Source organism: Diachasmimorpha longicaudata, chromosome 11 (genome assembly GCF_034640455.1).
Source record: "Diachasmimorpha longicaudata isolate KC_UGA_2023 chromosome 11, iyDiaLong2, whole genome shotgun sequence".
In the NCBI taxonomy this organism is placed as follows: Eukaryota; Metazoa; Arthropoda; class Insecta; order Hymenoptera; family Braconidae; genus Diachasmimorpha; species Diachasmimorpha longicaudata.
In genome coordinates, this window is record NC_087235.1 from 2,405,392 (window position 1) to 2,422,788 (window position 17,397).

General features: G+C 39.1%; 1 protein-coding gene across 8 annotated transcripts in view; it reads right to left on the bottom strand.

Moving 5' to 3' along the window:
• The window catches only part of LOC135167689 (uncharacterized), a 30,918-nt gene that overhangs the window by 11,799 nt on the left and 1,722 nt on the right, over positions 1–17,397 (bottom strand). For 4 of the 8 annotated variants that reach the window (XR_010299908.1, XR_010299909.1, XM_064131145.1 and 1 more), the window contains exons 1-4: positions 16,874–17,090; positions 15,899–16,226; positions 1,526–15,050; positions 36–296 (exon numbers count right to left, since the gene is read on the bottom strand). Coding sequence is in view for 6 of the 8 variants with exons in the window: in XM_064131145.1 (XP_063987215.1) it covers positions 36–296; positions 1,526–15,050; positions 15,899–16,226; positions 16,874–16,956 (14,197 nt within the window). In the remaining 2 variants the exon portion in view is untranslated. Of the gene's footprint in view, positions 1–35; positions 297–1,525; positions 15,051–15,898; positions 16,227–16,873; positions 17,261–17,397 lie in introns of those variants that run through there. The other 4 variants (XM_064131141.1, XM_064131142.1, XM_064131144.1 and 1 more) reach the window with 4 other exon arrangements.

Below are 17,397 nucleotides of genomic sequence, written 5' to 3' on the forward strand. Positions count from 1 at the left end.
TAAATTCATTCTTCTGTGAGGATCAATTTTCTTACCTGCATTTTCGTGACATGTGAAAGGATAATTACATTCAGTGAATCCTGATTTATTCTCTGCCCTGCAGGTGTACATGCCATTATCATAATCATCCGGATTGGATATTTCTAACCGACAAATTCCCTCTGGTAGATCACTTTGTCTGTACCTGTTGCCCATGTCAATAACTTTTCCATCTTTCAGCCACGTTATCACTGGTGGAGGTTGAGCTCTCACCCTGCATTCCAGAACGAGTCTGTCGTCGCCCGGTGTGAATATATCTAATTTAACCGAATCATTATGATATAATAATTATAATAACATAAATATAACATGAATCGTCTTTAATTATAATTTTTCTTCTCTCTAAGGTCCAGTTCTCTAATATCATCGTTCCCTAATGGATCATTCGATGGGGGTCGAGTTGAGCAGTCAGTCAAGAAGTAATCTATGGTGATTCGATTATAAGAATTATCGGCTACCAAGCACTCGTTAGACTCATTCTCACATATGGATGCCCCACCTGGTTTACAATAAATAATTGTTAAATGGACCTATTACGTGTCTTTGAAAGGAAATGTCTCCGAACTTGCCTTAAAAAATTTAGATCACCTCAGTCAAACTTTAAAAAATTTTTTAGTAATCACAAAGTTTGGAAGGAGGCCACTGTCCACAGGGTGGACTGCTATCTTCTAAACTTAATAGGAGCCCCTTTCTCTATCTACCTAAAACCCTCAACACAGGATTCATACCTCCTGAAGCCTTTCTCTATCTAGACAGAAATAACTACATCCAGGACATAAATAATATTCCTGTCATATATCACGCCAAAAGGGGTAGACACCCATCAAGAATGATGTACAGACAGAACATTGACTGTCTAACTGATAAAGACCTAATTACAGGTGACATCAGCATTTCTCCAAGAGATGAAGAATATAAATATAGAGAAAATCTCAAACGTTACTGGTGGCTACCTGAGCTGACCCAAGATAACTGATTTATAACTCTTCCTCCACATATTAATCCCCACCCCCTTTTCCTTTTTATGTAAATACTGTAAATAAGCTTACTTCAAGTCTTAGTTATAGCATTTTATTATTATTATTATTTTTCCGAACATCTCTGACTAGTTTTCCTCGTCATTTTTCTGGTCTCTAAAACGAAAAACAAAAATTCTAACAAATATGTCACTGACTCTCACATCCTCAAAGCCAATGAACCAGCACACAAATATAACATTACACTCCAGTGATACGAAGCGTGCTCGTGAGTATGTACTCACCAATTATAAATTGGTTTCTTTCATATATAATGAATCTACGTTTTTCTCATGTTTTTCTCGTAGTCAATAAGTTTAACATTGTACCCTCGCTCTGTATATATGTAATGGCTAAATAAACATGTTTAAAAAAAACAAATCCATTGGGGGTGGGGCTGATTGGTGATGCATGCAAAGTGTAAAGGAAGTTTTCTTTGTCACAGAAGGGAAAATTTATTTAATTCGTACCTTTCATCGACCTTGTGAAAATGGGCATCAACTGCGTAGATTCATATCCAGCATAAACTTTCAATTTAGCTTCAGTGTGGGCTTCACCGTGAACATTTTTAGCAATACAGGTATATTCTCCAGAATCTTGAAGTTTAACGGAATAAATTTCTAAGGATACTACGCCATTGTCGTTCGTTATGCAATATCGATTACTCGGTTGAAATAGTTCTCGGCTATTCTGCATCCACAATATGAAAGGATCAGGATCGCCAAGGACTGTACAAGTCAATTTTATTCGTGATTCTGCAGCTGCAGTGCGATCTATCAATTTCATACAAAATGTAGGTTTTTTTCCTTTGTGTCGTGGACCGGGGAAATATTCTCTCGACGCATCAGAACGCTGGTATCGATCTAATGTTTTTTCCGAGAGGTTAAAATGATGAGATCGACCAGTCGTCGTGAAGTCGCTGTCGATTGATATTGATGGTAGCAAGCTCGAAGTGTCTGACTCCTTCAATTCGTCCAGTTGTGTAGTCTTTGCTGAAGATTCTGATGCTTCAGAGTTTATAGTCAAGCTGTTCTCTGTAAAATCTGATTGCCAGCCTGGGCTCTCGTGATAGGATTTTATATCAAATGCGTCTGGCGGTGTAGCTCCAGGTCTAATCTTGTGACTGTGTTCCAGAGAATCTGGTGCTCTTGAATCATGGATTTGATTCCTTATGGGTTTCCCTATCACTCCAGCATTTTTATCAGGTATTTCCTTTGTTTCTTTGGATTCATTCTGACCAATTATTTTCATGTTTTTATTTCTATCTAAAATTTGTTGTTCAGCAGATGATGACGGATAGTCCTTCTGCACTGTCTCTCGATGTCGTCCCTTTACATCTGACTCGTTATCGTATGAAGTAGTGGAAATCTGTTCGTCTCTGGCCGGTTGATTGTCATTTACATCTGTCTGGATTCGATTTTTTTCTCTCGTAGAATCTCGTTTTTTATTCTTCATCAGATGTTGATTACTACTTTTAGAACTATCTTTTGAAGCCTTATCATGCTTTTCCATCACATCTTCCATTTTGTTTTTTGAATCTGCAGTTTTTGTCTCTGTATCAAGTGTGGTATCTCTGATTGTCAATTGTTCGTTGAGTTTTGAGCACTTGCTTGAGTCTTCTACTGGTTTTTTCGACGATTCATTAGTCATTGATTCCATTGATGTGTTATTTGGAGACTTTTCTTGCTCAGAATTTGATTGTTGTTTACATTCTTTTTGTTTTTTCTGACGTTTTTCTTCAATTTTATCTACTTTCTTTGTTTGATGATTTTGTGAATTTTCAACCACTTCTTCACTCGGTATCGTTTTGCTTCTTGTCTCCTCATCAGTCGGTTTTTTTATTTTTTCATCATCGACATGTGGATTGACTGAGTCATCTCGCACACATTCTAACGTTTCTTGGGACTTACTTGTTGTTACTGAACTAATTTCTCTCGTTACCAATTCATCTAGTCTCTGCAACACCAACTTCTGAGCATCTTCTAGCACGTTTTGTGGAGGAAATTCTTCTGATTGTCCATGAAGGTTTGTATAGATATCCTCTACAAAGGCATTGATATGTGCCATAGTAATAATAGGTCCTATTTTTCCTTCATTAAACTCCCCTAAAATAACATCTCGAACCCATTTTTCAGATATTCCAGCGCAGGCACCAGAGTCTGCAATTTGCAATTTTCCATCTTCTTCGTCAGCAACTTTTCCCTTATGATTCGGATCATTTATTTCAGATAGATTTGAATCAGTAGGTTTAGGGACTTCATCTTTCATCAGCTCAGGAGGACAGATCTGCACGTTGACCTGATGTTGTGATGCCGTAATTAAAGAATCGATATCTTTCACTGCTACGTTTGAAGTTATGGGATCGCTTTCAGTGATGTTCTGAGTAGATTCATTGGAAAGGATCTCGTCACACACTTGCGGACAATGAAAAATTTGGTGTTGATGGTGTGATGGAGCCTGCAAGACATCGTCGTCATTAACCACTGCAGTATGATGATCCAGTGCTTCAGAGGTCACTCTATCATTTGGGATTTCCCAGAGATATTCGATGTTGCTGGCACTGGGTTGTGCTAGGATTGTGGTCTTTATATTGGAAATACTTTCTGTCAATCCTGGTTCTGCATTGAGCGAAGTCAGACTCGTTATAAGTTCGGCTTTATGTTTTTGTAATTCAGAAATTTCGAGTTCTTGAGTGTTTTCTTCAGCCAAATGTTGACTCAAAGATGTTGGGTTTTGTAGAATCATTGGCTGGACTGTGCTTGGCTTGAGAGGATCTATGTGGGGCTCTACTTCAATCGCCTCAGCAGATGCTCTTTTTTGTTCTGATATTATGAGGGGCTCAATGGCCTCTCCAACAGCACTGTCCGTTGTTACCACCGTCGGTCTCATGTTTTGATGTGATGAAGTCTGCAGGTCAACGTTGTCAGTAACAACTGCAGTCTGATGATCCAATGTTTCAGGACTTACTGTGTCTTTTGGGATTTCCCACACGTGCTCAAGGTCTCCTGTAATAGGCTGTCCTAGGACTACGGCCTTCAAATTGGAAATGTCTTCTGTGAATTTTTTTTCTGAATCCAACGGACTTTCACTTGTTATAATTTCTGCTTTATGTTTTTGTAATTCAGAAATTTCGAATTCCTGAATGTTTTCTTCAGACAAATGCTGGCTCAAAGGTACTGAGTTTTGGAGAATCATTGGTTGGGTGGTGCCTGACTTGAGAGAGTCTAGGTGTGGCTCCACTTCAATCGCTTCAGCAGATGCTCTCTTTTGATCAGATATTATCAGTGGCTCAATGCCTTCTCCAAAAGCGCTGTCGGTCGTTACTGTGGTCGGTCTCATGTTTTGATGTTGGGATAAAGTCTCCAGGTCATCGTTGTCATTAACCACTGCAGTGTGATGATCCAATGCTTCAGTACTCACTGTGTCTTTTGGGATTTCCCACGTATGCTCAATGTCTCCTGTTGTAGGCTGTCCTAGAACTATGACCTTCGTATTGGAAATGCCTCCTGTCAATCCGGGTTCTGCATTCAGCGAAGTCGCACTCGTTATAAGTTCAGCTTTATGTTTTTGTAATTCAGAAATTTCGAGTTCTTCAGTGTTTTCTTCAGCCAAATGTTGACTCAAAGATGTTGGGTTTTGGAGAATCATTGGCTGGACTGTGCTTGGCTTGAGAGGATCTATGTGGGGCTCTACTTCAATCGTCTCAGCAGATACTCTTTCTTGTTCTGATATTATGAGTGGCTCAATGACCTCTCCAATAGTACTGTCCGTTGTTACCACCGTCGGTCTCATGTTTTGATGTTGGGATAAAGCCTCCAGATCCTCGTTGTCATTAACAACTGCAGTCTGATGATCCAATGGTTCAGGACTCACTGTGTCTCTTGGGATTTCCCACATATGCTCAAGGTCTCCTGTAGTAGGCTGTCCTAGGACTATGGTCTTCATATTAGAAATATCTCCTGTCAATCCTGGTCCTGAATTCAGCGAAGTCTCACTCGTTCTAATTTCTGCTTTATTTTTTTCTATTTCAGCAACTTCGACTTCTTGAGTGCTTTCTTCAGCTAAATGTTGCCTCGAAGATTCTGAAGTTTGTAGAAACGTTGGTTGGACAGCAGATGGCTTCAGAGGATCTATGTGTGACTCTACTTCAATCGTTTCAGCAGATGCTCTTTCCTGCTCAGATGTTATTAGTGGCTCAATGGCTTCCCCGCTCTCCGTCGTTCCTGCGATGGATCTCATGCTTTGGTGCTCCTCGTGATCATGCGGTCCAGCCGCATCACCTACTTGAATGCCTGATTCCATTGGATCTAGTTCGTTGAGGCTGTGGTCTGGAAATTCCCAGTCGGAGATTGATGGCTTCTTCAATATCTTCACTTGGTTTATGACACCAACCGGTCCCTCATGCTGATCATCTTGAAGTATTTTACAGACTTCAAGTTCTACATTGCATTCAACCAAATCAATTGCTAAATTTTCATTGCAGGCATCGACGGAAAGTTCCATTAGCGAGACTTGTTGCAGTTCTACATTACGATTGTGCTCAGGAATCTCACCCCTCCGCAGTTCCAATTCAGCTGCGATGAGTTGTTCCATATTCCTATCAGATATTGCCTGTTCGGAAAACTTTGCATCGTTTTTCATGAGTTCTTTTGTCTTACATTTTATAGTCTCAATTAAGACTTCTTGGTTCACTGACTCGCCCAGGATTCTTTCGAATGCAGCAGCAACTAACGCTTTGATTCTCTTCTCGACTATTATATCACTTGTTGTTTCAGACTTGTAATCCCTTTTTTGCTGAAGACAGTTGTCCTCTCCAAAAATACTCATTAGCTGGTTCTCAAATTCACTTTGAATCGACGATTCAATATCTTCGAGGGAAATTTGGTCATTCGATATTAAAAGATTACTGTTTTCAATGTTATCTTTGATGTCATTAATTAATCTTTTCTCCTCAGTCCAACTCACAACGGCATTTCGTAATTCCATTGATATTAATTTTCTGATTTCTTCGTTTAAATTATTGTTTTTAGGGATGGAGCTGATTTTTTCACTATCCGGATCCTTTTCATGATCTTCAAGTGTCTTAATGTTAAACTCAGAACCGTCTATAATCTTGTCACCCTTGGATTCACTGCCTGACACATCCAATGGACGTTCTGCCTCCAATTCTTTGGATTTGAAGGAGGGGGTGATATCATTAACTGTTGCATCTTCAGGTAATGATAGGGATTCATTATTGACTGTCTTATTTTCAGTTTTAGGTTCAAGTAATTTGATGGATTGGAGTTCTTCTACTGTTATATCACGCACTAGCTCTTCCATTAGGGGCTGATTGTCTTTGCTGCGATTTCTCGATGTGGTCGACTGAACTTTGTCCTCAACGAGTCTGATGAAATCAACCGATAAATATTCCAGTGCTCCCTGACGATCCAATTCGTCTTTTATAATGTCTTCAACACCAGTTATTAATCCTGTTTCGCAACTTTCCACATCGTCATTCAACTTCTTTTTTGCATTTAGTTCATCCAAAGGTGCTACATCAGCTAATTTTTCTGCAGCAACCTCTTCCTTTGTTGATTCTGTCACGTGATCGATGGTGACACCGTTATCAATAGCTTCAGATTCATTAACCGATAATGATTCATATAATTCGTTCGCCTTTTTCTCTTCTCCCGTTGCGAGTGATTTATCGATTTTCGTTTTCTGGAGCTCTTCCTTATCAGGATAAATTATATTCTGTGCAGTTTCCAACGGCTGGGGAACATTATCATCTTTTTCTCCTTTATCACTTGAGGGCGAAGATGAAATATTGAAATTGTCATCTGTATTTTCCTTTTTTTCTGAAATTCCTGTAATTGGAGTAATGGGACTGTCTAACAATAGTTGAGAATCATCCGGACATTTGTCTTGTCCTGCATCACCTTCCAGTACAACTGGAGGTGAAATTACCTGGTCGAGTTCAGCATTTGATGAACTATTCTCTGCCAATTTGTTTATAATTTCAAAATCTTGGGTTGGCTGATCAATGATAAATGTTTCGTGGATCGATTGATCTTTTGTTTTCTCAGTTTCATCATAAAAGTGTTCTGCAGGCCCTTCTTTATCGAGTGATTGAACTGATTCTGTTTGTAACGGTTCCATCAACACATCATCTGAATATTTTTCTTTAGGTACAGGTATGGACGGCATGCGAGCCTCATCATTAATGGGCATTTCCTTTCTTCCTAATTTAATAGTTTGGAGATATTCCACGGTGACATCACGAATCAGCTCTTCCAATATTGATTCATTCATGTTAGAGCTTTGCGAAATAATGATATTGACTTTTTCGTGAATGTGTTGGATAGCATCAACTGATTGAAACTCTCGTGCCCCTTGACGATCCAATTCATCATCCATAATGCGTGCAATATTATCGTCCAACCATGATTTAAAATGTTCGATAACTTTATTATCTGCCAATTCTTGTGTGGGATTTACTGAATTATTGAGAATCGGTTCAGTTACGATTTGGAGATTTTCTAATGCTTCAGGGCTGATCGAAGATATGGCCGTTGATTTTTTCATGTCATCATTCATCAAATCTAAATTCTCGATTGTCTCTGATGCATCAATAACTTCAGCAATCGAGTCAGACAACAAGGACTGGTGGAGGTCTTTACCCTTTGTCTGTTCGTTCCTCTTTCCTTCTTCACCAACATACTCCATATCTTGTACGTCCTGCACAGGTTTTAGTAAAGCATTATCTGATCCTTGTTGAGATGCGGATGAGACTGGAATATGAATATTGTCACTGATGCCCTCATTCTTCTCTGAATTAATAGCTTGGAGTGCTCTTACTGTGATATCACGAATCAACTCTTCTAATAGTGGTTCGCGATCTACGTTGGAGTTCACTGATAGTGTGGCATAAACTTCATTCTGAATAACTTCAATAAAATTGACGGATGCCCGGTCCACGTGACCTTGACGATTCAATTCATCATCTATTATGCGTGCAATATTATCGCCTATCCATGATTTTAAATGACCCACAACTTTATTATCTGCCAAGTCTTGGGTGGAATTTGCTGAATCATTGATGATCGGGTCAGTTACAGTTTGGAGATTTTCTGATGCTTCCTGACTGATCGAAGCTACGGCCATTAATTGTTCTCTATCATCATTAATCACATCTAAATTCTCGATTGTCTCTGATGCATCAATAACTTCAGCAATCGAGTCAGACAACAAGGACTGGTGTAGGTCTTTACCCTTTGTCTGTTCTTTCCTTTCCCCTTCTTCACCAACATACTCAAAATCTTGTAGGTCCAGCACAGCTTTTAGTGAAGCATTTTCTAATCCTTGTTCAGATGCAGATGAGACTGGAATATGAATATTGTCACTGATACTCTCATTCTTCTCTGAATTAATAGCTTGGAGTGCTCTTACTGTGACATCACGAATCAACTCTTCTAATAGTGGTTCACGATCTACGTTGGAGTTCACTGATAGTGTGGCATAAACTTCATTCTGAATAGCTTCAATAAAATTGACGGATGCCCGGTCCACTTGACCTTGACGATTCAATTGATCATTTATAATGTGTGCAATATTATCGCCTATCCATGATTTTAAATGATCAACAACGTTATTATCTGCCAGTTCTTGCGACTGAATTACTGAATCATTGATAATGGGTTCAGTTACGATTTGAGCATTTTCTAATGCTTTCGGACTGATCGAAGCTGTGGCCGTTGATTTTTTTCTATCATCATTCATCATATCCAAATTCTCGATTGTCTCTGATTCATGAATCACTTCAGCAATGGCGTCAGACAACAGGGACTGGTGTATTTCTTCAGCTTTTGTCTGTTCTTCCCTTACCCCTTCTTCACTGACACACTCAATATCTTGCACGTCTTGCGCAGGTTTTAGTAAAGGATTATCTAATCCTTGTTCAGATGTGGATGACACTGGAATATGAATATTGTCACTGACGCTCTTATTCTCATCTGATCTAATAGCTTGGAGTGCTCTTACTGTGATATCACGAATCATCTCTTCCAATACTGGTTCGCGATCTACGTTGGAGTCCACTGATATTGCGGCATAAACTTCATTCTGAATAACTTCAATAAAATTGGCGGATACCTGATCCACGTAACCTTGACGATTCAATTCATCATCTATTATGCGTTCAATATTATCATCCAGCCATGATTTTAAATGATCTACAACTTTATTATGTGCCAGTTCTTGCGTACGAATTACTGAATCATTGATAATGGGTTCAGTTACGATTTGGGGATTTTCTAATGCTTCCGGACTGATCGAAGCTGTGGCCGTTAATTTTTTTCTATCATCATTCATTACATCTAAATTCTTAATTGTCTCTGATTCATCAATAATTTCAGCAATAGAGTCAGACAACAGGGACTGGTGTGTTTCTTCAGCTTTTATCAGTTCTTCCCTTACCCCTTCTTCACAGACACACTCAATATCTTGCACGTCCTGCACAGGTTGTAGTGAAGCATTTTCTAATCCTTGTTCAGATGCGGAGGAGACTGGCATACGAACATTGTCACTGACGCTCTTACTCTCATCTGATCTGACATTTTGAAGTTCTTTTACAGTGATGTCACGAATCAACTCTTCCAATACTGGTTCGCGATCTACGTTGGAGTTTACTGATATTGCGGCATAAACTTCATTCTGAATAACTTCAATAAAATCGGCGGATGCCCGGTCCACGTGACCTTGACGATTCAATTCATCATCTATAATGCGTACAATATTATCGCCTATCCATGATTTTAAATGATCCACAACTTTATTATCTGCCAGGTCTTGGGAGGAATTTGCTGAATCATTGATGGTCGGGTCAGTTACAGTTTGGAGATTTTCTGATGCTTCCTGACTGATCGAAGCTACGGCCATTAATTGTTCTCCATCATTATTCAGTACATCTAAATTCTTGAGTGTCTCTGATTCATCAATAACTTCAGCAATCGAGTCAGACAACAAGGACTGGTGTAGGTCTTTACCCTTTGTCTGTTCTTTCCTTTCCCCTTCTTCACGAACATACTCAAGATCTTGCACATCCTGCACAGGTTTTAATGAAGCATTATCTAATCCTTGTTCAGATATGGATGAGACTGGAATATGAACATTATCACTGGCGCTCTCATTCTCATCTGATCTAATATTCTGAAGTTCTTTTACAGTGATGTCACGAATCAACTCTTCCAATACTGGTTCCTGATCTGCGTTGGAGTTCACTGATATTGCGGCATAAACTTCATTCTGAATAACTTCAATAAAATCGGCGGATGCCCAGTCCACTTTACCTTGACGATCCAACTCATCCTCTACAATATGTGAAATCCTGTTTTTTAATGATACCTCGGATTTGTCGCCACCAACATCTGATGAAATTTTCGCTTCTTCAACCCCGAAATTTGATGAATAATTTGCCATTGTATTATTCAACATTTGAGAATCTCCAGATGCTTCAATCGGCAATAATTTGGTCGCCACATCTCCCACTGAAATATTCATATTCTCCGATGTTTCCTCGATTTTGCCGGCCGATTCAGGTAGCAATAATTCACAGGATTTTTCTGATCTTTCATTGTGAGTCACTTCAAGTATAACTTTGTCCTCAATCGAAGGCGTTAAATCTGCTGAAATTTCACGCTCTATAGGACTAGTGGGATCGATGACTTGGAGGATCGATGAACATAGAGGATATCCATCCACCACTTGCGGTGAGTCTTCTAACACAAACACATTTTCCTCAACTTGCGAAGGCTTTTGACGCAATGAATGACTATTCAACTCCTCATTATCATCATTTTCAATCTGTTTCTCATCTTTCTTGATTGCTTCCAGTGTCGGAGAATTGAGAATCATTTTAACAGAATCATTAGCGTTTTGGAGGGACTCTATCACCCCCGTTATCCTGTCAACAAGGGACATACTCAAATTTTGATCTCCAGGAGAGGTTTCTACTATGTCTACAGCTACTGCTGGTTGAAGGTATTTATATTGTTCACATAACTCAGACGCTGAATGAAGAAATTGTTTGCAATTTTGCATCACCAATTTTTTTGGTGATTCTCTCTCACAAATTTCCCTGATCATTTCTGTTAATTCCTGCAGGTCCTCAGCTGTCGATATAAATCCTTCACAGATCCTGTCAACGTTTTTCTCAACTGATTGTTCAGGTGGATGATTCAGCTGTGATTTTACTAGATCGATTCGTTGGAGAAGTGCATCTAACCGCTGACAGAGAACGAGATGTCCTTGGTCGTCAGCTAATGTGTGAAGCGATGATGATATAGTGGCTAGATCATCTAATGATTCCAGAGTTGTTAATCCCCACAACTGTAATGTTTCAGCTGTAGCCAAGTTTAAGACTGTCTTTGAATGTATCTTCGCTTTATGATTTACATTCTGAACAGATTCGGTCAGTTCTTCAGCTTCTGGTCGCGGTTTGTCAAATTTCATCGAAATCCGTTCAGTTTTGTCAGATTCGTCAATCACAGTTTCATTAGCAGAAGCAGCAGTAGCTTGAGTTATACATCTCTCTAGGGCCTCTAATGACTCGATGATTCTGAGCTCAGACCTCTGTGTCTTATTGAGACTTTGAATTACAGCTTTCAAATTCCTCAAGGGAGTTGTCATATCCACCAGGACAGATATTTCTTCCAATTCATATTCTCGATTTGACAGGTTTTTTTGTAAATCACTCAATGGAACCATCAACTTTTCGAATTCATTTGCCACGTAATTATAGCTATTTTCTGATACATTAGTAGCATGAAGTATCGGCGCAGTTAAAGCGATTGTAATGTCACCAATGGATTGTCGTAAATGTTCGATACTATCCACGAAATTTGGGAAAGTCTCGACTTCATTAATCTCTGAGAAACGATTAATTGATGCTCTTTCCACGATGGAAGACAATTCGAAATGTATTCTGGTTAAGACGAGAGGCACCTGCTCAATCGTTCGCGAAAATTCTTGATCATTTTCAACGAATACTTCAATGTCATTTTCATTGTCAGGAACTGAATGCGAAATTTCCTCCTGGGGATTATCACTTGACAGTTTTTCCAACGTCTTAGAGATATCGTTCATGATGAAACTCAGGTGTTGTATCAACTGTCTATGATATTCTATAACAACTTTTTCCGGTGATATATTTTCATATATCTGCAACGGAACGACTAATTTCGATATTTCTGTTTCAAAGTCGTCCGGAAGTTTTTGAAAATCGTTCAATAAATTATTGGTCAGCAAGGACGAGCAGAAACTTACTGATCTCTCGGCGAGATTTTCCAATGAATCAGCTAGAGTTGCAACGACAAATTCGTTAACATCGGTTTTCATAATTTCACTGGAAATTAATGGGTGAAGATGCTGGTAAATAATTTCAAGTTTATCAGCAATGAGAAATAACTTTGAATCATGATTTTCTTTAATGAGAAAGAGTTGTTGAATTGCTTGTTCCAGGGTCGACAGTGCGAGATTTATTCTTTCCAAATCCGGTGTAATGTAGAGAATTTCAGACACATCGCTGGAAGGCTCTGGAACGATAACGTTGTCAGTAATATCTGCTATCAGCGACTCCAAGTTCGATGCTTCCAATGCTTCATTGAAGTCCCCAGTTGTTTCGCTGTCGAGGCTGATTCTTTCATTGGCGAGTAGGAACTGCTCTTCCAGAGATAAGGGCTCTTTTGCGCTGTGATAATCATCCGATAAATCAGTTTTCATCGATTTGCGATGACTTTTTTCACTGGGGTCACTCTTTGATGAATTACTGTCCACTGATTTGTGCCTCTTCCTCAGCGGTTTTGAAGGGGCTTGTCCTCCACCCATTGCTGACGAGTAAGATGATCTGTTGCTCTGGGACGGATCCTCCATTATTGAAACATTTTCAACATCAGCTTCAGTACGAAGATCCTCAAACCTTTCGTTTGGAACAAAATAGTCAGGTGAAACGTCGATGACAACTGCTTCCATCAGGAGATTTCTGGTTGTTGATGTTTCTCTGGTGAAACGCATCGGTGGAAGCTCTATGACATCGCCTTCGGTTATGTGCTCAGACAACTGATCAGCGTACATCTCTACAATTTGTCTGGCGTCTTCCTCGGTTAGGTCTGGAGTCTCGTAGAGGCTGACGGAAATTTCTTTTCCATCTAAACTGAAGGAGATATCTCCATGATCATCCAAGGTCACTGAATTATCAGATCTTGGAGTGTCATATAATTGAGAAGTTCTCTCCTCGTGGATAGTCGACAGTGACACGTTCTTCGCTGACGTTTCGAGTTGATTTTCTTCTTTTTGCAGGTCTTTATCACCGTTGGAGATGCCAACGAGTGATGCTGAACTACTCACAGATCCCATGCAATTTGTGGCGCGACAGGTGTAGGTACCTAAGCAACATGTACCATCTCCACCAGATATTATTCTGTGAATGTCTCCAGGTTTGAGTTCAACACCGTCTTTGTACCAGGTGAGGACAGGCTGAGGAACTCCAATGACTTTACACTCCAGATTAACAGTTCCATCGTCACACAGTACAGCTTTGAGATTTTCCAGGTACTTTGGTTTTCTGAAGTGTCTTGGGATGATGAGTTTCAGGAAACACGATGACACACTGTGACCAAAATCATTCTCTGCCAGACACTTCCACTGGGCTTGATCGATAAATTCCAAATTATTTATTTCCAGATGAAAATTTCCCAATGAATTGTGGATCAATTTGTACTTCACATCCTCCGTTATCAGTTCGTTATTTCGGTACCAGAATATCGTGGGTTCTGGTGATAATGTCACGTCAAGTCGAACAGCGAATGTGAAATTTTCGTCAATTCTTGCTTCACAACATTTCAGTCCTGTCTTGAATTTGGGGACATCAGTGAATTCCTTGACCAGTTGCAAACGCTCTTCGTCGTTCAGTTGCTTGTCAATATCTTCGATGGTAAGTTCAGCTGTGCTCTTCGCTTCGCCCATACAATTTTTTGCAATGCAGCAGTAAGAACCCAGGGAATTTGTTCCTGTTAATTGATAAACATCACCTGGTTTCAGCTCTTCACCGTCTTTGAACCACGTCAGTACAGGCGTTGGAAATCCAACAACTTTGCATTCGAATGATACCAAACCTTCATCGGTGAGAATCGCTCGAAGATCCTCCATAAATCGGGGAATTCGATAATTTTTTGGAATCATCATGGAGATGTAACATGCAGACAATTGTTTGACATTTTCAAAGCTCGTGGCAACGCATTTCCATTCGCCTTTGTCCAGTGCTTCAATTCCTCGAATTTCGACTGAATAAACTCCCAATCCATCTTCGATGATGTGGTATTTATCGAGAGGTTCTACACGACCATTTTCGTTGTACCATGTAACGTCTTTCGGCCAGGGTGGCACCTGAATTTCGCAAGACAGCAAAACATTTTCACCGATTTTACACGACTTGTTCTCCAGGTATTTCTTGAATATTGGTAATGCTCCAGAAGATTTAACTGATAAACTTGATTTTTCATCGTCTTCTGAACCGACAACGTGGACTTTGGAGGAAGAGGAGGCGGTTCCCATGCAATTGATAGCTTCACACCTGTAAATACCGAGGGATGTAGAGTCTTCAGGGGATGCAGTTAATGCAAAAATATCACCAGCTTTCATTTCTTCCCCATCTTTGAACCATTTTAATACTGGGGTTGGAACTCCAAGGACTTTACATTCCAGAGAGACACTTCCACCCTCGGTCAGAAGGGCTCGCAATTCTTCGGTAAAGTAGGGCTTCTTATAGGCCTTGGGGATGAGGACGTTCAGGAAACAACCGCAGGACGATCGACCCGTTGTGTTTTCAGCGGTACATGTCCAATAGCCTTTATCTTCGATAGTAACTGGTGATAAATCGATGCAGTAAAAATTCCCTTCGTGAACAAATGTAATGTGCGAACCAGAGTCTATTGGTTCGTCGTTTCTGCGCCATGTTACCTGTGAATTTGAATTTATGTTATTTAATTTATGTCGTCGGGGGAATTTCACCGGGTACAGAATGGGATTTGTGAATCATTGCTTTCATCTTTTATAGACGCAATGCGGAAACGTGGTAGCATGGAAAGGGAGATAAATGTGCGAGTCTATGTAACTGAGCAACTGCACCGTTTTATCTTTGGCTTTCTAGCCACTGGGAATATTTTTTTTGTCTTCAGAGAAAATGTGCCTCCGAAATAGTTGCTGAAATAATGCGTTTCTGGGGGACTGATTTCCCCGTTCAGTTTCTATACTTAGGTTTGCTATCAATTTTTCATTAATTACAGGAGAATATCTTTTTTTTAAAGAAGTGGATTCTTTTCTTGATCGGACTTTTATTCATTTTAATTGGTACCTTGAATGCCAAACCCATTTATTTGTTGTTTTTTTTTTTTGTTCGAATGGAATTCTTTGTTTGTTCGAGTTTTCAATTCCCTAATTTCGATTATAAATTATCTAGAATGTTGTCAATCGTACAAAAATTACGTTTTTTAGATCATGTCTGTGTGCATGTACTGAAAAATTCGCAGTTATGAAAATTAATTTTGAGAAAATTGTAAAAAAAATAGGGAAAAAATCGTAGTTAACAATCTGTATTTTCAATTTATATCTCCGAAACTACTCCAAGGATTTTAATTTTTTTTTGTTCAAAATAATCGTCTCAATCGGTTCTATCTAGATCGATCAAAAAATTCACATTTTTGGGGGCACAGTATCGAGATGTTGTTTTTTTTTTTCAATTCTCCAATCTCCTGCGGTAAAAACTGTGACGGGAAAAAATATTTTAATTCAAATAGAAAATGAAAAACCTTCGGGCACGAGGCGCTCTGAACTTCAATGAGGAGTCGTGCTCTTGTGCCAATTTTTACAGCCAAATCACTGAGTTTTCTAATGAAGGTTGGTGGATCACTTTGATTGGGCTCCCACAAAATGCCGTTGTTATTCATTGGTTTCCTTTTTTGTGAAACTCGATTGACATCATCAGCTGGAGAATTATTATTTTTTAGAACGTCAGTTATGCGAGGATAAGGATAGTCGGTACAATGCCTTCTCGATGTCTTCGATTTGTACAGGTCGATATTTTCATACGGTCGAAATTTATACCGAAATGTTGATACCTCCGGGATTCCATGCAATCTGATAAAACACAAGATTGAAAAACATTATTCATTAAAGAGGATATTAACGGAAAATATAGACAACAGGGCTGGACGATAATTTTGCTTATTATACAGTAAAAAAAATCTGTAAAATGTTTTTTTGAGTTTCTGATTGATGTTGATTCAACTGATTGCTGAGGAATTAAAATAAATAAATTGAGCATTATCCAGGACTGAACGTCAGGCTACAATAATAATTAACAATGAGGATTAAGAATAACTAATTAAATGAACAAAATCATCAGAACAATTAGTGTAAATTGAGCGTGAAAAGACGATATCTTCGATCAATCGAGAACCATCGGCCGTCCAAATTTGAATTAATTCCAGACGCTGCACGAGACAGGTGATTGCACCACAGGGTGAAATAAAATTCTTCCATATAATCAACTCAATGATATTCCGTGCCAAACTTAACTCTCATAACGATTGACATTTACCGGAGACGAAGAATTATTCAAAAGCAAGGCCATTCTATATTAGTCAGACCCTCATATATTCCTGAAAATTCATTCATCCCAGTGACACGAAATTTTTATCATCCCATCAATGTTAATGAAACTGAAACTTAGAAAATGAATTAATGTTCACATAAGAGTTATTTATTGCATGCTTTAATCGTACCGAATATTTATACTTGTTGATCTACTTTGTGTCACTTGCTGATTTTTTTTGTCATCCGAACACTTGCAACACTGACTCCCCATTTTTCACACCTTCATCATTAATCACCGGATAAACTAGACGCACATATTTTTTAGTAAAAGCAATTGGAGATTTTTTTATAATTAAATAAATGTGATAACATTGACCAAAGAATTTTATTTTAATCCAAAGCTCGGGAGCGCTGCATACGCCCACTGAACTAGAATATGAACGAAAATACCAGTCGTCATCATCGAAATTGCTTTTCAAATGTCAATGATAATTGACTAGATTTTTTTTCATGTCGAAAAGACAATAGTGCCAGCGTCAGCAAATAAATACAACAAAAATTGGCAATTATTTGGTTCGAGGGAGCACTGCTGTCGCGTTTCTTTCTTCAAAGTAATTGTGGAATCTTATTTCTGGGCGAATTTTGTTACTGTACTTCAGCTTGATCAGTAGAACAGTAGGCGAGTTTACGGCTTGCTTGATTCACACGAACA